The sequence below is a fragment of the Capricornis sumatraensis genome, chromosome 1 (genome assembly GCF_032405125.1).
Source record: "Capricornis sumatraensis isolate serow.1 chromosome 1, serow.2, whole genome shotgun sequence".
NCBI lineage: Eukaryota > Metazoa > Chordata > Mammalia > Artiodactyla > Bovidae > Capricornis > Capricornis sumatraensis.
In genome coordinates, this window is record NC_091069.1 from 91,008,549 (window position 1) to 91,035,205 (window position 26,657).

At 39.7% G+C, this 26,657-nt stretch overlaps 1 protein-coding gene across 1 annotated transcript in view; it reads right to left on the minus strand.

The window, feature by feature from the left end:
* Nucleotides 1-26,657, minus strand: part of TTC27 (tetratricopeptide repeat domain 27) — a 179,311-nt gene that overhangs the window by 84,677 nt on the left and 67,977 nt on the right. Inside the window, exons 10-12 of the mRNA XM_068977494.1 lie at nt 23,039-23,152; nt 8,392-8,487; nt 5,268-5,390 (exon numbers count right to left, since the gene is read on the minus strand). Of these exons, the coding sequence (XP_068833595.1) occupies nt 5,268-5,390; nt 8,392-8,487; nt 23,039-23,152 (333 nt within the window). The remainder of the gene's footprint in view (nt 1-5,267; nt 5,391-8,391; nt 8,488-23,038; nt 23,153-26,657) is intronic.

Consider the following 26,657-nt stretch of genomic DNA (forward strand, 5'->3'; position numbering starts at 1 on the left):
CAGTACAAGGGACGATGAGAGTAGTGCTGGGTATTAGAGGTGCACACAGGAGAACATCACCAGATCTCTGGAGGAGATTTCAGGGAAAGCTCCTTGGAGGAAGCAATCACCAAGGAGAAGCCTGAGGAATAAGGAGTTAGCTGACGGAGGACAAGTTCTAGACAGACAACAGCATGTGTGAAGGTTCTGAGGTCAAACAACTCTGCAAAATCAACAATTCCAAGTAGTTCAGTCCTGCCAGAACTTTGGACACAACCTGGGTGAATGAGAACAAAGAGGGGACAAGGCAGAGGTAATAGAGGAGGGAGACAAGCATCAGCTATGCTTGTCTGACATCAGCTATGTCAGCAGGAGTCAGATCATGAAGCGAAGATCATTCCACTAAGAGCTCTGAGTTAATCCTAAGAACACAGCGAAGTTCCTACAGTCAGAATGACATGATTATATCTGCCCTTTAGGAAGCTTGCTCTGACTGCAGTGTGAGAAAAGAACACGTGGGAACTCTCTTAAATCACATAAAGAAACTACCTTAGAAGAAAAAAAAAAAAAAAAACCAAACCAAATGTTAAAAAGAATCTCAGCTGTTTTAGAAATAAAAGATTTGTTTGGCAAGTTAAAGGGGAAATTTTTTAAAGTCTAATGGCCACAATCATCTGCTAATAATAGCATAATAAAAGATAAGGCTGTGCAGCTCAGGTAAGCCTTCTTTCCTAAGAAACAAGAGAAAATACTAGAGGTCCCAACCTAAATCTCTCCACCTCCTTCCACCCTGCCTTCTCCAGGCAACTTAACACCTGCTCAGTCTTTCTCTTTTCATTTATAGACTCAATTTGCTCAACAAAATAAAAATTTTATTATAGAAAAGCTTGGAGAACTGGATTAAGAGTGCCAGATAGCTTTAAAAAATTAAATGCTAACAGATGAGAACCAGTTCTGACCCCAAGGTCAAGCAAAATTAATCTTCGCTATTTTGCCAATGGTCATTAAAAAAACAAAAATTTCTGTAGGTAGTTTCTAAATTAGAGAGTCTGAGATCTTACTAGTGGGGTGCAAACATGAGCACCAGAGCACAATAATTAGACTTAGATACTTTTCTGAGTTTGTCTTTTAAAAATAAATTATGCCATTAAGCACTAAAGGCAAAGATTAAAATTTCACAAACTTCCAGTTAATTCTAAATGTGATGACAACTACTGGTATGCAATCAAATATTAAAAGAATCTCAGCTGTTTTAGAAATAAAACATTTGGTTCCAGCTTGAAGCAAAACTTTTTAGGGTCCATGATTAAACTGATTTGCAAATACAGCATGAAAAATGGGTAAGGGGTCTTTTATATGGCAAATAAAAAACTAAAATCAATCTTTAAAATCAAGATTTTTGAAGGATGTTTGGCTGTAACTCACAAAAGACTTGTGACAAAGTTAATAACTGTACATTTCTAAAAATTAAAATACACACAGTTTATAGTTATAGTTCAGTCACTCAGTCGTGTCCGACTCTTTGCGACCCCATGAATCGCAGCACGCCAGGCTTCCCTGTCCATCACCATCTCCCGGAGTTCACTCAGACTCACGTCCATCAAGTCCGTGATGCCATCCAGCCATCTCATCCTTGGTTGTCCCCTTCTCCTCCTGCCCCCAATCCCTCCCAGCATCAGAATCTTTTCCAACGAGTCAACTCTTCGCATGAGGTGGCCAAAGTACTGGAGCTTCAGCTTTAGCATCATTCCTTCCAAAGAAATCCCAGGGTTGATCTCCTTCAGGATGGATTGAGTGATTTAAAACACAGGAATTTATCATCACTGTAAGACATTTCTTACAAGGTTTACATGCATATTTAAGAAATAATAATACCACTACTAATTTGGGGGACTTAGTCAAATACATTCTCTGAAAGGAATGAACTCATATTTTTTATTCTCCAGTAAAAGCATCTCTACTTTCCATACTTACTAAAAGTAACTAAATAAATTTAATATAGCAAGGTGTGCTTTGTGTATTTGGGATTCACCAACTTGCTTAATTACTTCAAAAATTTCCATATTTTTATATACAGTTATTACTTATTTGTTCACTGACCAATGGGAAGAATGATGCAATGGTAACTACATCAATGGTATCCTGGGAGTCAGGAAATAATTCACCTCCTTGTTAAACAAATATCTGAATACTACTTGTATGCCAAAGGGCACTAAATAAACACTTAAGTCCGTGAAGAAACATGATATTGTATTTCATCAAATTTGAGATGCCATCAATTTTAAGACTAACTCTTAACTAATAAAGAAAAAATGTTTTCAATTACATTATGACATAATGCCTTGGATGAATCACATCAACTTCTCATTGCTTGATATTTTTTAAATCTACTCAGAAAAATCTGGCAGTTTTTCCTGCCTCCAATACACTGCTTGATATTATAAACAGCAATTTTTTTTCTTTTATGAATCTTGGTATGAAACATGGCTTCATCCACATTGGGGTGTCTTCCTTTCTTGGCTCCCATAAAGCATTTAGTTGTTGTTTTTAAAAAGTAAGTGGAATTGTGATTATTTTACCAGTGATACATGTTTACTTCACTAATGTTAAATTCACATCTCTCCACCCTGTTTTGGTCCTTTACCATTTCTGTTTCAATGCCAAATCATAATGGAATCTTTTAAAAAGTATTTTAAATGGCAATTAAATCCAACATATGTAGAGCTGACACTGTACATAACTCAATTGAAATGATGATACTAAATACAGCTACAACTGAAACTTGCACAAGTACAAGCAGTTTCAACCTGGCCAAATGGCCACCTGACAGCAACTGACAGAGGCCATCAAGCAGCAGATACAACCCAAATTCAAAGATATTAAAATGCGGGAAAAAAAAAATGAGTCTCAGAATCAGTAATAGCAGCAAATACAGAGCACAAGGAAAGAGCACCATTCTATGTACTTTTCATATGTTATGCCACGAAAATCTGTCGGGTAGGTAGATTATATGCCTCCAGATGAGAAAGCTGAGGCTTAGGGTGGGGGCGCTGAGTAACTTGCCCCAATATCACAAAGTTAGCATGTGCCGAGGCTAGTTTTTGAATTCACTGTCTAGGCTATGCGTTTAACCAGTATGTCATGTGGTCACTTAAGTTATTAATCAATAACTAGCTCTGTGACTTAAACTGAATCATTAGAAACTCCTTTCCTTATCTGGAAAAGGAAGGAACTGGAATGGATGATTATGGAGTCCCTTCCCAGGATGAAAATACTATAATTCTATAATCTTTTATAATAAAATGTCATCCGTATGGTAGTCTCTCCTTAGCCCTATAAAATTCAAAGACTTTCACCACCATCACTGACTAGTGAAAAGAACCTAACTTTTACTATTCTACAATTCACACACTTCAGTTCAGTTCAGTTCAGTCGCTCAGTCGTGTCCGACTCTTTGCGACCCCATGAATCGCAGCACGCCAGGCCTCCCTGTCCATCACCATCTCCTGAAGTTCACTCAGACTCACATCCATCAAGTCCGTGATGCCATCCAGCCATCTCATCCTTGGTCGTCCCCTTCTCCTCCTGCCCCCAATCCCTCCCAGCATCAGAGTCTTTTCCAATGAGTCAACTCTTCGCATGAGGTGGCCAAAGCACTGGAGCTTCAGCTTTAGCATCATTCCTTCCAAAGAACACCCAGGGTTGATCTCCTTCAGAATGGACTGGTTGGATCTCCTTGCAGTCCAAGGGACTCTCACGAGTCTTCTCCAACACCACAGTTCAAAAGCATCAATTCTTCGGCACTCAGCCTTCTTCACAGTCCAACTCTCACATCCATACATAACTACAGGAAAAACCATAGCCTTGACTAGACGGACCTTAGTCGGCAAAGTAATGTCTCTGCTTTTGAATATACTATCTAGGTTGGTCATAACTTTTCTTCCAAGGAGTAAGCGTCTTTTAATTTCATGGCTGCAGTCACCATCTGCAGTGATTTTGAAGCTCCCAAAAATAAAGTCTGACACTGTTTCTACTGTTTCCCCATCTATCTCCCATGAAGTGATGGGACCGGATGCCATGATCTTCGTTTTCTGAATGTTGAGCTTTAAGCCAACTTTTTCGCTCTCCTCTTTCACTTTCATCAAGAGGCTTTTTAGCTCCTCTTCACTTTCTGCCATAAGGGTGGTGTCATCTGCATATCTGAGGTTATTGAAATTTCTCCTGGCAATCTTGATTCCAGCTTGTGTTTCTTCCAGTCCAGCGTTTCTCATGAGGTACTCTGCATAGAAGTTAAATAAGCAGGGTGACAATATACAGCCTTGACGTACTCCTTTTCCTATTTGGAACCAGTCTGTTGTTCCATGTCCAGTTCTAACTGTTGCTTCCTGACCTGCATACAGATTTCTCAAGAGGCAGGTTAGGTGGTCTGGTATTCCCATCTCTTTCAGAATTTTCCACAGTGGAAAGGTATTAAGAAACAGACATACATGTACCACTATTTCTCTTTTTCAGGATGATGGCAAAGGCTGACTCTAGATACAAATGATCGAATTTGTGGGTTTCACTCTGCCTGTGTACCATACTTATGATAGAAATTTACCATTTAAAATTTTAGTCCAAAATTAACAAATGACTTCAATGTGTCCATTTTAACAGATATACACAGTACACAGTCCTTTAAATATTCTGTTCATTTATGAGGGAAAAAACAACAGATTAATAACAAATGCAAATACTGCAACCTTTTCTCTCTTGACTCAATTTAAAGGATGGAATTAAATGTGCATTATACACTTGACAACTCTTTTGCCCCAAGGTGTAGGTGGAGGAGGGGGCTGTCATAACCTTTGGATCTTCTACAGGTCAAGGTGCCCTCCCTCCTAGGTAACCTTGCTTCTGACCCACAGCCTCTGATCATCAGGCAACCTAGTGATGCTTAAAATATTTCCTAATAGTTCACCTTGAAGTTGTCTACAGAAGGAGAGTTAATAAAGGAAAGAGATGAAAATGTGCAATGTCTTTAAATGTCTTTCATTATTTATTCATAAACATCAAACACTGTATCAGTTTGGGGCCTTACTTTTTTCCTTTATAGTACACATGCAGACATAAAATAATCTGCCCCAATGGAAATCAGAGAAAACATTAAAAAGATTTCTGATGAAAAAAGTGAAAAAAGGAATATAAGCGAACTATTGGCAGAAGTAGGCTTAAAAAACAAAACAGGTAAGATGATGGCTCAAAGATGAAAGGGTCTGGCCAGAGCATAAAATTTCACTATTACATACCTTCCCATGTTGCCCAGCTCTTTCATAGCAAATGACAACATCTTCCCACATTTCTAGCTTCTCAAATATCTGAAGGGCTGAACTGGTACATCCCAACTCAAAGAGTAAACTTGCAAGTTGGCGCTAGAAAAATCAAATTAAAATAATGAACAATCCTTTGCACAGATTCACACAGATTTCTGTTCCATTTGTTTCTGTTCCATCTGTTTCTTTTCCATATCTAATCTGCCATTTTAAGCACCTGCTTATTGCAAAAAATGCCTAATATCTATAATTCACCCTCTGCTGAAAAAACATTTATGTTTCCTACATGTTGAAAAACATACAGGAACTGTTCAAAACACACAATATATCAATTTTTCCCACGAATTTAGAACTTAAAATGCAAAATCTGCACTTCTTTATTATCTAGAAAGTCTATACATGACAATCTCTGTTGTAAAGCTGAGATCAAATAAGTCAATTTTTAAAACTCTGTTAAAGTGGCCCTTATCAGAAATACAAATATAAATATTGCTGAGGATGTGAAGAAAAGAGAACTCTTGTGCACTGTTGGCAGGACTGTCACTTTGTGCAGCCAATACAGAAAACAATATGAAGATTTCTCAAGAAGCTGAAAACAGAGCTACCATATGATATAGCAATTCCACTTCCGGATATATAACTGAGGAAAACAAAAACACTAATTTATTGTAGTAAGTACATTCTAAAAAATTTAGCTACCTAGTTTCCCAGTACTTGGGATAAAATGGGACAGTACTTCCCAGATAAAATGGGACAAACTGTGATAAAGTGAGTGAAGGTTAAGTATATTCAAAAATAAAAATAGTATATTTTATAAGTGGTCCATCCTGCATGAATAGAAAAACAATATTAAAAAGGTTTAAAAACTAGGCAAAACTCATGGGTAAGGTATGGTTGTAAAATTCAATACATATTTAAGAGCTAAGAAGCTAACAGACATGGAACATGCGGAACTAACAAACTCAGAAAGTAAAATGAAACCATAAAATTTCATTTTATAATGAAAATCACATTTTTATATATATTATTAAAATATATTTTATATATTATATAAAATATATATTATAAAAATGAATATATATCTGTTATATATATTATAAACATATAAACATAAAAATAAATAACAGTAATGGCTCAATTCTTCTGTATCCCATGAAATATAGGAGAATTTGGCTATTTTAGAATATGTGATTGAACATTTTCAAAAACTGAACATCACATGTGGGAGCTGGAATAAATTTTAATGCTCATATAGTAAGGAGTTCAATCTTTCTAATAGTGACTAAGTTATGGCATCTAAGCTGATACAGCTAACTAGGAGTAAAGACAAATATGTTTTGTAATAAACTGTGCTGTTATTTCCTGATCTTTAAAAATAATATTAAAGATATGCTTACTCCCAAAAAATAAAACTGATTTAATTTCTTAATGAAAGAGAATGTTTATCTAACTGCTCAAAGATCCCCAAATCCACAGCTTCCTAAGCAGATAAAATAAACACTGAGCCTATTTGAACAGTATTTGATTTTCCTAATGTTTCTGTTCAGAAAGTAACAGCTACACCCTCAACAGATATGTTTTGTCATAATAATAGCTCAGAGTTTGATTTGTTTATACACCACAAACTACATAGTACAAAGTCAAAGCACTTAACAAATTTCACAGATCAGGGTTAAAAACATGCCAAAAAGTTTCAATTGCTAACACCTTTCTGATGAGGAAACTATCCTTTCGAGATGATACGAAAAAAAATTTTTGTGCCTGTTTTATTGAGATGTCTTCAACAGATGAAAGTGAAAGAAAGTGAAAGTGAAGTCGCTCAGTCGTGTCGACTCTGCGATCCCATGGACTGCAGCCCATCAGGCTCCTCCATCCATGGGATTTTCCAGGCAAGAGAGCTGGAGTGAACTGCCATTTCCTTCTCCAGGGGATCTTCCCAACCCAGGAATTGAACCGGGGTCTCCTGCATTGCAGGCAGATGCCTTACCATCTGAGCCACAGAGAAGTCAATAGAGGAAGTGAATCCCAATGTATAATAGACCCTCTCATTTACCCTGAGCTTATGAATATACTAATAATCTACTCTAAGAAATCTTATGAAGATTCTGAGTCACTGAATTGTGGGTTGGCATTTATAATTCTAAGTCACTACCTATGTGCATAATCCACAAGAGATGACAAGAAACTGGTTAAAATGACAATGATTACTAAATCATTGAGAAATTTCTGGCTGGCATTATTTGACTCCACTTAGCTTCTCTGTGCCATAGCTTTCACATTTGTAATTCGGGATTATTTCACAAAATTGTTGCAAAAAAATAAGATAATGCATGTGAAAGGCAGAAAAAAATGCATGCTTCACAATAAATGTGCAGTAAAAGCTGGCTGTTATTCTCTGGAATAATTACAACCCAATGAAGATAAAGGAAAGGAGGCAAACTAGACTAAAAGTTGGGAAACTAGAGATGCTCATGAACTGCTGTGTGATCAGCACTGGAAAAATGTAGTTATTGATAACTGCCCTGGGCCGCCTTTTTTTTTCCGAGGATTAAGAAACCAGAATTATAAATTAAGAGACCAGACCAGGTGTCTAAGTTGTCTTCAGTGAATAAAATTTTACAAAACAGAGGAATGACACCTGTAGCACAGGGGAACCCACAGGGCAAGAGCTAAACTAGGTGTTCTCATGTCGTTAGAAAGATGAAAGTAGTTAAGGGCATTTCACATTATCAACTATCAAATAAATGCTTTATTTTACCATCTGTAAACAATTTGCTTAAAAGGTTCATTCTTTAGCAGAAAATCCTTATAGGGCTTTTAAACATAAAAAATTATTTTGAAAATGAAGACTTCTGTGGCTCTATTATATAATTTCAAGAATTCTATTTAACCTAGTTTACATTCTTTTCAATGTTTTAAAAGTCTAGTATCACTTCATTCAAATAGCAGTGTGAAATAACTGGCAATCCCCAGCTAGATACTTTCCCTTTTCCTTGAAATATTTGAAAACGCCAACATAAATTTACAGTCATTTTTTTCTAATGCATTTATCTTTCAAAAGGGAAGTGTTTTCCATACCCAATGACAACAACGAAAATACCTGAATGGCCCAATGAGGTGGCACTTGACAGCAGTAGAAAATCTTCAGACGTTCCAGTACAGACGTAGTCTTATCTTCAAATTGGTCTGCAAGAGCCTTAAGAGCAGGCATCATAATTAGAATCTATATGAGTAATGACTTTTTAATATGAACAAGATTTTTGTTGCAAAAGCTTTACAAATAGACATATAAACAATAAAGAATACAAGTTACTTTGATAAGGTGTTGGGATGTGTGAATATTTTCTTGAATTTCCTTAAATGTTAAAAAAAAACTTTAGATTAATCAACATTTATGTAATTTGTACATTAAAAACATAATAAGAAAACAATTTTTTAAAATGAGGTTTCCTATAGTAGTTCTTTCAAAGAACTAGCCTTATTAATCCATCTTTTTATTTTTTCTGTTTTCTAAGAAGAACTGTTTTTAGTACATCTATTTCACAACCATACTGTCACTGGGACAATGGCACTTTCTAATGTAAATCAGAGATAAATTACATGAAGACTCTCATTTGGGACCATTTTCTCAGGAATAAAATGAAATCAGAGGGTGTCTATTTGATCACAGAGGGCAAAGTCTCTTACTCTTCAGCAACAGAGCTCATTCATTCAAGACCAGTGAACAACTTCAACCTGCATGCACTGAGGAAACCCTCTGCTGGGCTCAAATACCTGCACTTTGTACTAGAAACTGAACCTGCAGTTCTTGCCTGGAGAATCCCAGGGACGGGGGAGCCTGGTGGGCTGCCGTCTGTGGGGTCACACAGAGTCGGACACGACTGAAGCGACGTAGCAGCAGCAGCAGCAGCAGCAGCAGAACCAACAGAGGGCAGACCAGCAAGACAAAGATGGCTGACTCTAAGAAGGGGACCAAGGCCAAATGCAAAGCTAAAGCCTGCCACTAACTGGTGGTCACAAGATGAGCATCACAAGACCTCACATGTTCAGCATCAAAATGAATGCAGACACTCTGGAGTCCTAGAAAACACACGGACAGCGGTCTCATCACCATGATCATCTTTACCTGACTCTTCATTTGTCATCTAGTATAGATACACGTTTTTTCTGTTTTGCACTGAGCACTTTCAGCTGTGCATTATTATGACCTTTTCTGCATAATGCAGCACTCAAATTTTCTCCTTTTGGCAACTGACTAGGTTTCACAGGCCTGTCTTACGAAGATTACATGGCAACAATACGGCAATTTTAATGCACATATTATGATTAGGTAGGAATATTCAGACAACTAGGGTCATGGCATCCAGTCCTTTCACTTCATGGCAAATAGATGGGAAAACAATGGAAAACAGTGAGATACTTTATTTTCTAGGGCTCCAAAATCACTTTGGACCGTAACTGCAGCCATGAAATTAAAAGACGCTTGTTCCTTGGAAGAAAAGCTATAACAAACCTAGATAGTGTATTTATAAGCAGAGACATCACTTTGCCAACAAAGGTCCGTCTAGTCAAAGCTTTTATTTTTCCAGTAGTCATGTACGGATGTTAGAGTTGGACTATAAGAAGCCTGAACGCCAAAGAGTTGATGCTTTTGAACTGTGGTGTTGGAGAAGACTCTTGAGAGTCCCTTGGAGTGCAAGGAGATCAAACTAATCAATCCTAAAGGAAATAAGTCCTGAATATTCATTGGAGGGGCTGATGCTAAAGTTGAAACTACAATACTTTGGCCACCTGATATGAAGAGTTGACTCACTGGTAAAGACCCTGATGCTGGGAAAGATTGAGGGCATGAAGAACGGGACGACAGAGGATAAGATGGTTGGATGGCATCATCAACTCAATGGACCTAAGTTTGAGTAAACTCTGGGAGATAGTGAAGGACAGAGGAGCCTGGTGTGCAGCAGTCTACAGGGAAGGGTTGGACATGACTGAGCAACTGAACAAGGAGAACATCCATGTATTTGAGAATGGTGAAGCACTGCGTTGGCAACTTACTTTCTAAAACTTCAGGATACAAAAGACAGTTGGTCCTGTACTTAGAACTTTTCTGTAAGCTTGAAATTGTTTTAAGTTTTAATGAAATTAGCTTTTAAAATTGAAAAAAAAAAAAAACTAAGATAGTAAATCCAAACTTCCTCCTAAAAGGACAAGAATCTAACAAATCCCACTGTCAGTAAAAGGAGACCAGTTTCTGAGCAGGGGAACTGCTCCTCAGCTGGGGAAAATAGGAAGTTCTCTATATTATATGAAGTGGAAGATATATTTGCTAGCCTAAGAAGATCCTGCCGAATGAGAAAACACTCATTGCATCACTTCTTTGACAACCCAAGATGCTATTCAATCAAATCAGTCAGAACAAATTGAGTCATAACCAGACTCCTAAAACCATCTTGGTCAAAATATTTTTAAAGTTTTCTGGCCTTACTTCAGAGAAACTTAATAACAAAAAGGTTGCATACTTCTGCCCAAAGCTATTTAGTTGGAGGAAAGAGAGAAGAAAAATTTCTGGCTGAGTACATATGGTTACAATACATAAATAAAAGGCTCACTGAATTACTTCATTAAGGGGGCAAATTTTTCTTTTTATCAAATTCTTTTTTTCCCTTTGGAAAGAAAACATAAATAATGCTTACTTAATAAGCACAGAGGACAAGACAGTTGGATGGCATCACCGATCCAATGGACATGAGTTTTGAGCAAGCTCCAGGAGATGGGGAAGGATAGGGAAGCCTGGTGTGCTGCAGGCCATGGGGTCACAAAGAGCCAGACACAACCAAGCAACTGAACAACAACAACAATTTAATAATTAAATGCCAAAAGCAACATCTCAACACTAACTTTTATGAAGTCTTAGTTACATCTAAAACATTAGATTTTCAAACGAAACGCATGCGTTTGTGGCAATCCAGCTAAAACATTAAGCAGTGCTCAGTAAATATTTCCCAACTTATTAATAAACAGATTTACTGGCAACCTACTCCAGTATTATTGCCTGGGAAATCCCGTGAACTGAGAAGACTGGCAGGCTACAGACCATGAGGGTCACAAAAGAGTCGGACACAACTGTAGTGACTTAGCACGCACATTATGTATTTCAAACACTCTCAGACACTTTTAACTGACCTCACAGTGCTCCTGATACTCTCAAATACTCTCCAAAATAGCAAAGACCACTGTAGAGAGTAGAGGACCAACATTTATTTGAATTTGATATCACAAATAAGCTCCTGAACAAGTACAGCCACATTTTGTAAGAATTCAAATGGACCATGTGTGTGATAAAGATTAAAAACAGAAGTCTAACCTATTTTCACTCCTGCATAGAATATACTTCCTACCTTAAATATGACAACCACCAACAAAGCCAAGAACATTAAGTTGTCTAGTTCCTCTACTGAATTCAAAGTACTCTCTTATTTACTGCTGCTGCTAAATCGCTTCAGTCGTGTCCACCTCTGTGCGACCCCAGAGATGGCAGCCCAGCAAGCTCCCCCGTCCCTGGATTCTCCAGGCAAGAACACTGGAGTGAGTTGCCATTTCCTTCTCCAATGCATGAAAGTGAAAAGTGAAAGTGAAGTCGCTCAGTCGTGTCCGACTCCTTGCGGACTCATGGACTGCAGCCTTCCAGGCTCCTCTGTCCATGGGATTTTCCAGGCAAGAGTACTGGAGTGGGGTGCCACTGCCTTCTCCGCTCTCATTTACTAACTACAAATACAGAGACTTAGTCACAGTTCATCTCTAGGTTTTTCAGAGCAGGATTATTTATAGTGACTCATTCTGAAATAATTCAGTTATAGTCAAGTGGACTGGAGTCCTTTACAGGAAAAAGTGTAGATAAGTGAGGTGGCTTGAATTCTGTTCTAGGTCTACCCACAACAAGTCAAATCATTTAAGCACAAAGGCACTCATCTACTACATGATTTTCTAAATGATCTTTTGCACTTCAGACACTCTAAGCATATGCCTTTATCAAGAGTATTTGGGGCCTTCCTTGGTGGCTCAGTGGTGAAGAATTCACCTGCCAATGCAGGAGACACAGGTTCCATCCTTCGTCCAGGATGATCCCACAGCCACGGAGCAACAAAGCCCAAGTGTCACAACTATTGAGCCTGTGCTGCAGAGCCCGGGAACCACAACTGCTGAGCCCACGCGCCACAATTACTGAAGCCCGTGTGCTCTAGAGCCTGTGCTCCACAAGAGAAGCCACTGCAATAACAAGGCCATGCACCACGACTAGACAGCAGCCCGTTTGCTGCAACCAGAGAAAAGCTTGCACAGCAACAAAGAGCCAGCACAGTCAAAAATTAAAAACATTTTAAGAAAGAGTATTTTGGTGAATTTCCAGCATTTGAAAAGGCTGTCAGTCTCAGGCACCATTAGCTGAACACAAGTATCAGGTTTATTCCCCAGGGACAAACCATACCCAAGTAGTCCGAAAGACAAAGGCAAGACGCTAAGTCCTAGAAGACTGGGACTGCTGAATGGGAAGCCTGAGTTTCTACTGTTAATGTATGTGTGTGAATGTGGACAGAAACAGGGAGCTCAGAGACAAATGGGTACCTTGCAAGCTTTCACAAATTCCCAGAAATTGAGGTAAATGACCTCTAAAGCAGTGTCCTACTCTTTCACTTGCCATTTTCTCTCTCCAGTTTCTAAATTTCACGTATTTCAGACCTGAAAGTCATGGACACTTGGTCATAAGTTAAAACTGGCATGAGAGGTTGGTTTTTAAGAAAAGATAGTAACATCAAAAATGGAGAGCGAAAGAGAGACACAAATGCACCCTAAACCAATCATTAAGAGTTGAAAGCAAGCAGACTGTACACAAGGAGGGTGACAGAGAGATGTGGATAAACAAGAAATATGATGAGAAAAGAGTAAGGAAGAGTCTAGCTTTGACTAGACTGAGAGGTTGGGGGGCGGGGGCGCGGTATGGCGCGATAAGAGAATCAGATGACAGAAAATCCAGGTTCAACTGCTGGGACACACCAAAGACAACTTCATTCATGATGCATAAACTGTTATATGAAACGGTTTTCAAGTGTTAAGACTCTCTTTTAATGTCTTTTTCTCCCCAAACTCCACCTCAAAGCATTTATACTTTCAGTGTTGAGACAATGTGCCTGTGTATACAGTTTCTCTGACCCCAGACAATAACAACTCTTGAGTCTTCCAGAAACCAGTACCAGAGATCAGAGGACACCACTAAGAAATGGGGAATAAAAGAATAAATCCCCACAAAACAATGATGGGCCCTCTCTGTTTTCAGCAGAGAAAGAACTTCTCTCCAAAAAAAACTAGAGAAAATTAAGACTACATTTTAAAATTAGCACATGGAGAATGATTTAGGACAATTTTGAAGGACAATTCAGAACAAGGTCTGGTACGATTTAGACTTTATTTATGTGCTCATGTCTAAAAGTATGGCACACATATCTTTGAAAAAACACAGCTAATCCCTAAGGACCTACACTTTCACTGAAGGCTATTCTTTCTTGCTTGCGTGATATCTAAGTGCTTATCAGCTTTCTGAAGAGCCAAGTCAAAATTAGCTGATAATCTAAAAGGTATGACTGATCACATACCAAATCACCTTGCTTTTTTGTGTAATCTGTGTATGCATGCATATGTGTAGGAGGGTGAGATTTATTATAAAAATCTGTACTTAATCAAATATATCCAACAGCTGGGTTGAACAGTTCTCTCTGACAGGAGTCTGCAGTCATTCAATTGTGACTCACAAACAGTTGTGGTTGAGTTAACTGCTACCTCAAAAAACTTCCAAGCCTAAGAAAACTTCCAATAGGAACAAGGAGAATGAGAATCAAAACCTATTAACACATCTACTAAGTATCAACATCATCATTAAAACTATTGTTAACCCAGTTTTACCTCATGCATAGGGAACCGCAGCTCAGAGAGATTAAAAAAATGGCTTGCCCGAAGTTTAATTTTTTCTTTTCGGCTGTTGTTTTGTTTCAGCTTTTTGGCTGTGCAGCACAGCATACAGGACCTTAGTTTCCCTGACCAGAGACTGAACCCAGGCTCCCTGCATTGGAAGCGTTGAGTTTTAGCCTATGGATCACCAGGGAAGCCCTGTGCTCAAAGTTCAAAGCTATGAATCAGAGTCTGTCTGATTTCAAACACTATACTGACAGCTTCATCAAAACCATAACCTCCTAATTTAAGTGGAAATGGTCAGATCTGTGAAAATAAAAAGCTGCTTCTCACTAGAAAATATTGAAAACTAACGGTTTTCCCCCACCTAATCCCATACTAAGCGAGTCAGGGTCAGGAGATCTGGAGACCTGACCAAGATTTCTGCTTCCTGTTTCAAAGACTTTCTTGTGTTGGCTGGTAGGAACTGGGTCTTTTAAGGGGAGCTAGGAGAGCCTAGATGTCTTTTTTATGATGCCAGACTAAAGAGATGAACACAAAGAGGAAGTCTTGAAGGAAATGCAGACAAAGCTCTTGGAGCATCCCCTTAGTCACACCTCAGCAGTTAATCTTCCCAGTGTCAGGACCTCTTTGAACTCATAAATTACTGAGGGACTATAGAAAGCTTTTGTTTATGTGGGCTATAATGTATCAATATTTATCATATTAGAAATTAAAACTGAGTTAAATTTAAATATTAAGTTCATTCTAAAATAATGACTCCATTACATTAACTTACATAATATGTTTTATGAAAAATAACTATTTTTTTCTCAAAAAACAAAATCGTAAAAAGTTTAGCAAAATCTGGGGACTCTCATGGTAGTCCAGTGGTTAGGGCTACTTCCACTGCTGAGGGCCTGGGTTCGATCCCTTGTTAGGGAACTTAGATCCTGCAACCCAAAAGAAAAAACAATTGGCAATGACTTACACTTCTGCAACTCTATTCAATGTCTGGCCTAATAGATGACAGCTGGATTCTCATACCTGCTTCTGTAGTCAATCTGTTGCAATACGATGTTTTGGTTGAAATTTATGAAGAAAATTTGACCTTACACAGATTGGTAGTTGGAAAAGGGAGAAGTATTTTAATAGCTTTTTAAGTTAATTTTGCATGTTATTCTTTGATACTACATCAAAATTCAACAGGTGGTTAGCTTCTTAGAGTCATCTGCAATGTGGAATTTGAAATCCTATCAACGAAAGTTTTCCTGTTACAGTAAATACTCTGTTATAGTAAATCCACTGGTCTAAATAAAAAAAAAAAAATCATAAAATAAACCCACTCACTGATGTGTCTTGAACTTTGACTGGGTCTTTTACCCATGCTTGATTTTTCACATCATGCATTGGTCATTTTGGAAAAATGTGCAGATTTGCAAATGTCTACATATTTAATATTAAAAATTACATGCACTAATATTATCATTAAGCTCATATAAAAATTCTCATCCCAGTAACTGAAGCAACGGGAAGCTGTCAGGTTTATAGCTAAAGATACAAGACTTTCAAAAGTTTCATTTTTTTTCCTCAAGCTCAAAATTCTACCACTGGTAACAACCAGAAGTGATAAGCTCACTTCATTCATTTTTGAGAAAATTTCGGCCATAATACCCAAGTCTGAATACCCACAGTCTGTCAGCGGTTCTTCCAAGTAAAAACAATGTTCCATGGGAAAAGTTCCGTATTGTCACCCTGCTTATTTAACCCATATGCAGAGTACATCGTGCAAAATGCCAAGCTGGATGAAACGCAAGCTAGAATTAATATTGCCTGGAGAAATATCAATAACCTCAGATATGCAGATGACACCACCCTTATGGCAGAAAGTGAAGAGGAACTAAAGAGCCTCTTGATGAAGTGAAAGAGGAGAGTGAAAAAGCTGGCTTAAAACTCAACATTCAAAAAATGAAGATCATGGCATCCGGTTCCATCACTTCATGGCAAATAGATAAGGAAACAATGGAAATAGTGACAGATTTCTAGTTTCTTGGACTCCAAAATCACTTTGGACAGTGACTGCAGCCATAAAATTAAAAGATGTTTGCTCCTTGGAAGAAAAGCTATGACAAACCTAGACAGCATATTCAAAAGCAGAGACATTACTTTGCCGACTAAGGTCCATCTAGTCAAGGCTATGGTTTTTCCAGTAGTCATGTATGGATGTGAGAGTTGGACTGTGAAGAAGGCTGAGTGCTGAAGAACTGATGCTTTTGAACTGTGGTGTTGGAGTAGACTCTTGAGAGTCCCTTGGACTGCAAGGAGATCCAACCAGTCCATTCTGAAGGAGATCAACCCTGGGATTTCTTTGGAAGGAATGATGCTAAAGCTGAAACTCCAGTACTTTGGCCACCTCATGGGAAGAGTTGACTCATTGGAAAAGACTCTGATGCTGGGAGGGATTGGGGGCAGGAGAAGGGGACGACCGAGGATGAGATGGCTGGATGGCATCACGGACTCGATGGACGTGAGTCTGAGTGAACTCCGGGAGCTGGTGATGGACAGGGAGGCCTGGCGTGCTGCGATTCATGGGGTCGCAAAGAGTCGGACACGACTGACCGACTGAACTGATGAACTGATGTACAGATGTGAGAGTCGGACCACAAGCCTAAGCACTGAAGAATTGATGCTTTCGGACTGTGGTGCTGGGGAAGACTCTTGAAGAGTTCCTTGGATAGCAAGGAGATCAAACCAGTCAATCCTAAAGGAAATCAACCCTGACTCTTGACTGAAAGGACTGATGCTGAAGCTCCAATACTCTGGCCACCTGATGCAAAGAGCAAACTCATTGGAAAAGACCCTGATTCTGGGAAAGACTGAAGGTGGGAGGAGAAGGGGAAGACAGAGGATGAGATGATTGGATGGCATCACCGACTCAATGGACATGAGTTTGAGCAAACTCTGGGAGACAGTGAAGGACAGGGAAGGCCTGGTGTTCTGCAGTTCATGGGGTTGCAGTCAGACAGGACTTAGTGACTAAACAACAACAACAATGGGAAAAGCAGTTCGCTCAGGTTTTCTTGGAATAACCACTGCACTTCACACAGCACAAATGTTTTGCAAGTACCTCTCAGTTCACCACATAAAATATTTAAAAGCAAACTGTCAAGGATAAAGATTTAATAAAATAATATTGACTGCTTTATCAAAGACAATCATAAACAAAACTGTCTTTTTTTTTTTAAAGCTACAAATGCATGGCTATGAAGCACAGGCTGACTGAGAGCACAGTGTGGAGTCCTGACCATGATTCTGGTGAAGGGCCCAACAGTTTGACCCTCCACTGCTTCTGTTGATTCAGTATCAACACAGTGACAAAGTAAAACAGTATTTTAGTATTGTTGCGAAGGGACTTCCCAGGTGGTCCAGTGGTAAAGAATCAGTTTGCCAAGCAGGAGACATGGGTTCGATCCCTGTGTCAGCGAAATCCCCTGGAGAAGAAAATGACAACCTACTTCAGTATTCTTGCCTGGAGAATTCCAATGGACAGAGGAACTTGGCGGGCTACAGGCCATGGGGTCACAAAAGAGTCAGACACGACTTAATGACTACACAACAACAATGTTGCTGTGAAGATAGTTGTGACCTGTGGATTCTCTGAAAGGTCTTAAGGAGCCTCAGGGCTCCACAATCACCCTCTGAGAACTGGGAGATGCACCATTTCGCGTGCCGTTCCCAGGCCCTGCCCACTTCCAACTTTCTCCCAAAACTTCTCCAGGAGACCTTCTTGGTAGTTCTCCTTCACTATCTTGTCTTAAAAGTTCAGTGAGAAAAGTCAGTCTATTTATAGTCTGAAAGTAGGGTAAGAGTGAAAAGAATATGTATTATTAAAACCTAAGTGAATGTTTTAAATTCTTAGTATCATCCGTTCTAAGTTAAAGCAGTCAAATCTAACAATAGTTACACCTACTTTCCTGAGCAGTCTCTGTCAGATGCAGAGCACACCCGTTCCTCAGTGAGCTCAATCTGGCTCCAGTCTGTGGCCCTTGGTAACACACACCTCTAAGGTTCCTTCCAGGTCTCAGTCCCCTGTTAAATCACAACGCTGGCCTCCAGGCCTTGACAAATGCCCCTTTAGTCTCTGTTCTGTATGGACTTGGCTATGAGACTGGAAAACATCTGGAGCTACTAAAGATGAACAGCCGGTCTCAGCCAGGAGCAGGCTCTTCCAAAGGCGACCATAATCACCACCCTCACAGGACCCTCAATTTCTGTGGGTTGGGCTAAAGAGCTATATTTTAATAAGCACCTTGCAAGTGGTTCATATGTTCAGGCAAGTTTGGGGAAAGCTGCACAAGGCTCTTAAGATGTACACAGGGTGCTGTCCCGGGGGAAACCAATGCATCAGTTCAACCAACACAATCTGATTCTGTCAAAGAATGTTGAGTGCCCCAGCTGGAATCTGACTGAAGTGAGTATTTAGTGCGTTTAGACATGTGGTGGACATTATTCACCCCACTAGTAAGTTCCTCTGCTATTCTTGAGTTTTCACTGTTTTGTAACTTTCTAGATTAAAAATTTTTTTTTTACTATCAACAATATTTTATCACTTCTCCCTTCTTTTACCTCACTTATCTATGAACCAACTGTCACCTATTTTTTATTAATCTAGTATTATGAAACTCACACTCTGGTTCGGCCCACCAGCCTCCCTCTGGGAAGCATCCTCTCTTGGCCTCAGCCCTGGCCTGTTTTACTCAGCCATGTGCACATTCTGTTCCCACACAGGACCACATCCCGATCACAGGACCACATCCCGATATTATGGGCACTCCACGTTCCCTTCCTCTCACCTAAATTGTACGCCCTGAGACGCTGAGTTCTGCCACCAAGGCTGGCTCAAAAAAGCCTCTGTTCACTTCTTCCTGTCTAAGCTGGTTCAACCCCCTTCTTCCAGATGATGCCAAGTCTTTCACAGATGGGTGCAACATGGTCAATCAAAGCACGGACTCTGAAACTCAAGGCAGACCTGGTCTGAATTCCAGCCCAGCTATTAGATCTTGGGTAAGTCATTTAAATTTTCTGTGCTTTACTATCTTCATCAATAAAAATATAAGTAGCACCTACTTCCTAGGATTATCTAGCACCTGGCATCTGAGTGATCAGTACATGGCAGTAACTATACACAGTTCTGAACAATGAATAGTAACTACAATGATTCCAATAAAAGTAAAGCACAGCCACAGTCACAGGAGCAGGTTCTGGTATGCTTTTCAACAACTTCAAATGCTACGTGTGGTTATTAACGCAGGCGAAGTACAGAGCTAGAATGGAAGACAACACTTCTTATCTCAGATATCTGAAAAGCTCCATGGCAGGACACAGCACACTAAACATGAAACACTGTCATTACCCCAATGTTTTTAGATCTTCCAGGCAGTAATGATTGCTTTCAGTGAGCTGTGAAGGACTGGACAGCTTTATTTTCTTGTACCCAGACTTCTCCTCCTTAAAGTGAGGATAATAGTAACAGTTAACATTCACTGAGGGTTTTCTATGTGCCAGGTTCTATTTCAAGCATTAAATGAAGTCATTTAACCCTTTGTTATCTGAATGACGGCTCTCTCCATCCTCCAGGTGAGGAAGTGAAGCACAGGTTAGAGGGCTCAGCCTTGGCCACAGTACGTGATCTCTCTTCCTCTTAGACTGTGAGGGCTACAGACAACAAAATTTGGTGCTTTTCTGACAACAGACATTCTGATACTGAAGCAGGCGGAGAAAAGCAGAGAAACAGGAAAGGAGAGAAATACCTGATGATCTGTTTGAGCCGTGACTCCAACTATCTCTGGGACTGGAATACCTCTAGGCTTCCCAGCTATAAAAGCCAATAAATATCCCTTTTCATAGCAAGTCTGAATTGGGTTTTTGTCCCTTAAGTTTCCTTACCAAGACCTGTTTTTAAATTGTACTGAAGTAGAAGTATAAAGAGTCTTGAAAAGCTCTGAGCTTCAATCTGTCCTCTATAAGCACCATGCATTTAGGAAAAGGATATTCAAAATAAGTATAAAGATTGAACACAATTTCTCAAATTTTGAAGCCACACCCCCTTGGTGGGCAAACCAAACATGACCAAGGTCAGCCTGAACTACCAGATCACATCCCCACCCCACCTCCCTTCCTCAGTCAGTGGCTCCATAATGGCAGCCATATATTTCCCATCCACACAAACAGTCACATATCAAGGTCAATACTGAGCCTGCCAAGCATAACACATGTGGATGTACTTTCATGAAGAAAATACGTGAAAACATAATACAGCACAGCACATTCTGACACTACAACATGGGAGCAAAGACTGGAATGCAGAATAAACGACCAGCCTGTAAGACAGAGGATACACATTCTACTCGAGTTCCCATAGACTAGTGAACATATTTTCAGTTAACCGAGTAGTTAATACATGGACTCCAGTCTCTTATCACTTCTAATCACTTCAGAGGGTAGTTGCAGTTTATCAGTTTTTAGGAAACCCTGTAAGAAAAGCTGACATTCCTTTATCTCTTTTCCCTTAAAAAATACAACCAAACAAACCGTGAATTACTACCCGCCAAGACCACGACCTTACCCTCAGTGTGCTCACAACAACTGCTCTGTTCTTGTTAGCTTTGGCACTAGGCTGAAGATCTGGACTGCAATGATACTAGAAGGGCCGGGCTCTACAACTCAGACCGCTAAAGTGCCAGATAAGAATATAACTTTCAATTCAGCTAACTCTTAATTATTCCTGCTGATGACTAAATAATTCAAAATGGATTTTTTTTGGGGGGGGTGCTCATACATGGTTTAGCGGCATAGTGGGATGAGGAAAAAGCTGAATGATGACAGAGAAATAAGTACTTTATATACTCTGTTGGTAAAAAGCAGGGTATAAATAAATATAACATTCGGCATTCAACAAACATCCACCAAGTGCTTATTCTGAGTATACAAAATAAGTAAGACACAGAATAGGACCCCTCAAGAAGCTCACATCCTAGCTGTGATGATGGAAAGATTTTCAAATAAAATATAATTTAGTAAATGCTAAAATACAGTATCAAGAACAGATGTTCTAAAAATACTCATTCAAAAGTTGTGAAATCTCAACTATCTTCTACCATTAAGAAAGTAAAATTGCAGCATGAATAGTCTCCAGTGACAGAAAACTGCTACAATCTCAAACTCCCAGAAATTCAAGGGTGAAGGAAAAGATTCCTGCCATGAAATCATCTTCAGAGGCACAACCACCTGGAGAGGGGCAGATTTAAATTTAAATTAACTGGTTTAAGAGATAACTGGGTAATTAAAATTCAGCAGCAAAACTATTTTAATAGTGAACATAAAGTAACAACATTAATCCTCAGCAACTGAGCTGAGTTTATCTAACATTAATATGAATATTATCAGACAAGGATGACATCTGGTTTACACAAGTTTTTTTTTGGTTTGAACAAAAGTTAGATGAATGTATGTAGGGCTTCCCTGGTGGTTCAGATGGTAAAGAATCTACCTGCAATGCAGGAGACCTGGGTTTGATGCCTGGGTCAGGAAGACTCCCCTGGAGAAGGGAATAGCTACCTGCTTTAGTATTCTTACCTGGAGAATCCCATTGACAGAGGAGCCTGGTGGGGCTCCGTGGAGTTGCAAACGATCGGACATGACTGAGCAACTAACACTTTATCTTTCACTTTGAATGTATGAGGTTTCAATTAATTTGCCTCATATTTGGATTATATGTATAATATATTGCTTTTACCATACTAAAGCAAAGAAGGAAAAGATGTGCTCTCATGATTGATAAAGAAAAGAGAAGGAAATGGTAACCCACTCCAGTATTCTTGCCTGGAGAATCCCATGGACAGAGGAGCCTGGCAGGCTACAGTCCATGGAGTCACAAGAGTCGGACATGACTTAAGCAACTAAACCACCACCACCTACAGTGGGCTTCCCTGGTGGCTCAGACTGCAAAGAATCTTCCTGCTAAATGCAGGAGACCCAGCTTCGATCTTTGGGTCAGAAAGATCCCCTGGAAAAGGGAACAGCAACCCACTTTTAGTTGGAGTTTCAATATCAGACTCTTAAAATTAATAGAATGAATAGACAGAGCTTCCAGGGTAGTAAACGCACCCAAGTTCTAGGAGGGCAGGGCACCCTAAGCTCTACAAAGATAGAAGCTCCTCTGCTCAGGACCCTTCCAGACCTTGCCCCAAAACCTCTTCATTCAGCTGCTCATTTATATCCTTTATAATAAATCAGTAATAGTAATTAAGTGTCTCCCTGAGTTTTGTGAGCCATTCTAGCAAATGATCAAACCTGAGCTGAGAAGGAGGTCATGAAAACTCCTAGTTTATAGCCATTCAGTCAGAAGTATTAGACTTGAAATCAGAATCAGAAAAGGGAGGCAGTCTTATGGGACTAAGCCCTTCATGTATGGGGTTTGTACTAACTCCACGTAGTGTCATAATTGAATTAAACTGCAGGACACCCAGTTGATGTCCACAGGGAAGTAAAGACATACTTGGTTTGGAAACACCCACACACTTGGTGTCAGAAGTGTTGAACAGAGAAACAGCTTTCCTTTAGAGAGGTTAAACACCAGAGTCACTGGGCTTTGGAGTCAAGCAAACTCTAGAACAACACTCTCAAACAATAAAATGTGTTTGAGTAAAATGAAAGCCATCTCATTATTTTATACTCATAATAAATATGCATGGTTATTGATAACAATAAAGAGTTGGAAAACTAACAAGAATTGCAACTTTAATTCTTACCTGTGTCTGCCTCATTGCTCGTTCCACTCGGCGTGTGCTTCCTCTCTCAAGTTTTGTCCGGAGGATCAAAGCTGATGTCTGAATGGCCCAGAACTTGGGTTGTGAAAGTAAACACTGATGGGGAGGGGGAAAAAAAAGACCACAAAAGAAATAGATAAACTGGATAATCCACTCTGAATATAACAAAATTAATACATCAGGATACAATTGAGTGACGATTTGAAAATCATCTCAGCGAAAAATAAAAGACAACACGTGCTTTCAAATGTTTTTGGAAAAGAATGTGCTCATTTGAGCAGAATCATTACTTAACTGAGCTGACCTGTTCAACTGATTAAATTCCTTAAGGAATGAATCAGAATTATTTCCAGATAATCAAAACAGTAAATGGAATAAATCTTACCATTAATTAATACATCTTTTTTATCTCATAAGTTTTACAAATATTAAAGACCATACTTCTCAAATTTGAAATAAATTTTTAAAAATTATCCAAACTCACAAATGAAAACAAATAATTGGAAATCTAGTACCTTTTTACTTAAAAAATACCTTAATCTCCTGATGCAAAGGCACATCAAAGTTTAAGGAAACCATACTAACATTTTTGAGAACGCTTTCTAGTCCTGGTTAGGGTAGAGAGTCTCTAATTTTAATTAAATGTTATCCTAGAGGGACATCGTAAGAAAGACTGGCTTATAAGAAAATCATGAATATGCACACACTGAAACCTAGACCCAGAGAAAGCTGTGACCACCATCAGTTCAGAGAGTGTGGTAGAAACCACTGAATCTGTCCACAAATGCACGGGGTGAGGGTGAGTGAGTTCTGGGTGCACAAGAACAGAGGAAAAATGTATCCTGATACAGTAGGGACTTATAATGAACACAATTTAAGCTCTTTGCTGATGACATGGAAACCAACAGTGACCCTGAGTGATCATTCCCCAACAGTAACTTACAGTGAAGGTTGCTTCGAAGAAAGGCAAAAGGCATAATTGTCTGACAGTTGACTACATCCTTATTTACTTATATATATAAAAAAAAAAAGTCCTAGTTAACTAGAGTCCAATGAATCATTCAAAACCTAGCTGTGCATTCAGTTCAGTTCAGTTCAGTCGCTCAGTCGTGTCCGACTCTTTGCGACCCCATGAATCGCAGCACGCCAGGCCTCCCTGTCCATCACCATCTTCCAGAGTTCACTCAGACTCACGTCCATCGAGTCCGTGATGCCATCTAGCCATCTCATCCTCGGTCGTCCCCTTCTCCTCCTGCCCCCAATCCCTCCCAGCATCAGAGTCTTTCCCAATGAGTCAACTCTTCACATGAGGTGGCCAAAGTACTGGAGCTTCAGCTTTAGCATCATTCCTTCCAAAGAAATCCCAGGGCTGATCTCCTTCAGAATGGACTGGTTGGATCTCCTTGCAGTCCAAGGGACTCTCAAGAGTCTTCTCCAACACCACAGTTTAAAAGCATCAATTCTTCAGCGCTCAGCCTTCTTCACAGTCCAACTCTCACATCCATACACGAGTACAGGAAAAACCATACCCTTGACTAGATGGACCTTAGTCGGCAAAGTAATGTCTCTGCTTTTGAATATACTATCTATGTTGGTCATAACTTTTCTTCCAAGAAGTAAGCGTCTTTTAATTTCACGGCTGCAGTCACCATCTGCAGTGATTTTGAAGCCCCCAAAATAAAGTCTGACACTGTTTCCACTGTTTCTCCATCTATTTCCCATGAAGTGATGGAAACGGATGCCATGATCTTCATTTTCTGAATGTTGAGCTTTAAGCCAACTTTTCCACTCTCCTCTTTCAATTTCATCAAGAGGCTTTTTAGCTCCTCTTCACTTTCTGCCATAAGGGTGGTGTTATCTGCATATCTGAGGTTATTGATACATTTCTCCCGGCAATCTTGATTTCAGCTTGTGTTTCTTCCAGTCCAGCGATTCTCATGATGTGCTCTGCATAGAAGTTAAATAAGCAGGGTGACAATATAAAGCCTTGACATACTCCTTTTCCTATTTGGAACCAGTCTGTTGTTCCATGTCCAGTTCTAACTGTTCCTTCCTGACCTGCATACAGATTTCTCAAGAGGCAGGTCAGGTGGTCTGGTATTCCCATCTCTTTCAGAATTTTCCACAGTTTATTGTGATCCACACAGTCAAAGGCCTTGGCATAGTCAATAAAGCAGAAATAGATGTTTTTCTGGAACTCTCTTGCTTTTTCCATGATCGAGCGGATGTTGGCAATTTGATCTCTGGTTCCTCTGCCTTTTCTAAAACCACCTTGAACATCAGGGAGTTCACGGTTCACATATTGCTGAAGCCTGGCTTGGAGAATTTTGAGCATTACTTTACTAGCATGTGCTGCTGCTGCTGCTGCTGCTGCTGCTAAGTCGCTTCAGTCGTGTCCAACTCTGTGCTACCCCATAGACGGCAGCCCACCATGCTCCCTCGTCCCTGGGATTCTCCAGGCAAGAACACTGGAGTGGGTTGCCATTTCTTTCTCCAATGCATGAAAGTGAAAAGTGAAAGTGAAGTTGCTCAGTCGTGTCTGACTTAGCGACCCCATGGACTGCAGCCTACCAGGCTCCTCCATCCATGGGGTTTTCCAGGCAAGAGTACTGGAGTGGGTTGCCATCGCCTTCTCCGTTACTAGCATGTAAGATGAGTGCAATTGTGCAGTAGTTTGAGCATTCTTTGGCATTGCCTTTCTTTGGAATTGGAATGAAAACTGACCTTTTCCAGTCCTGTGGCCACTGCTGAGTTTTCCAAATTTGCTGGCATATTGAGAAGCTTTTGGTATTTTAAAAGGTAAATCAGACCTCTGAGAGCAGGATCTGAGCATCAGTATTTTTTCAAACACTCTCCAAATAATTCTAAGACATAGCCAAATTGAAGAATTACAAAGCTAAGCTAATACAAGTGTTGTTTAGTGGCTAAGAAGTGTCCAACTCTTTTGCGACCCCATGGAGTGTAGCCTGCCAGGCTCCTCTATCCATGGGACACTCCAGCTAAGAATACTGGAGTAGGCTGCCATTTCCTTCTCAAGGGGATCTTCCTGACGTAGGAAATGAATTCTTGTCTCCTGCACTGGCAGGCAGATTCCTTACCGAGCCACCAGGGAAGCAACACAATTATTTGTTTTTTGGTTAAAAGCACTAATAACTCCAAATTCTCATTAAAAGTTAGCAATAAGTCCTTCAATGGAGTATAAACTCTATCATAGTCTCTCCAACTCTTTACTGTACCATGAGTGGCCAGCTCACTTTCATCATTTCTATTATTTGCCTGGCCACTATGGGTACTGGAATTTTCAACTCCAAATCTAGGCCTACTTTCTTATAATTGTTAGGTAGGTAGAACAGGGAAAAGGAGTCCAAAATGACGGTGGCTAAAAGACAAGGAAGGGGAAAGCCCACGAAAATAGAACGAAAGAAGGTCCAAGGACCAGAGTGAAGACTTCAGGTAGAACAAATAGCACTCCTGGCTAAGCCGAATTTGCACAGGGCAGGCCCAGGAGGAGGAAAAAAACATATACAAGGAGGAGCCAAAGCGCTTTTTCTGCTCTTTCTCTCCTGTGTGCCTGCGTGCTCTCTCTCTCCCTCTCTCCCCT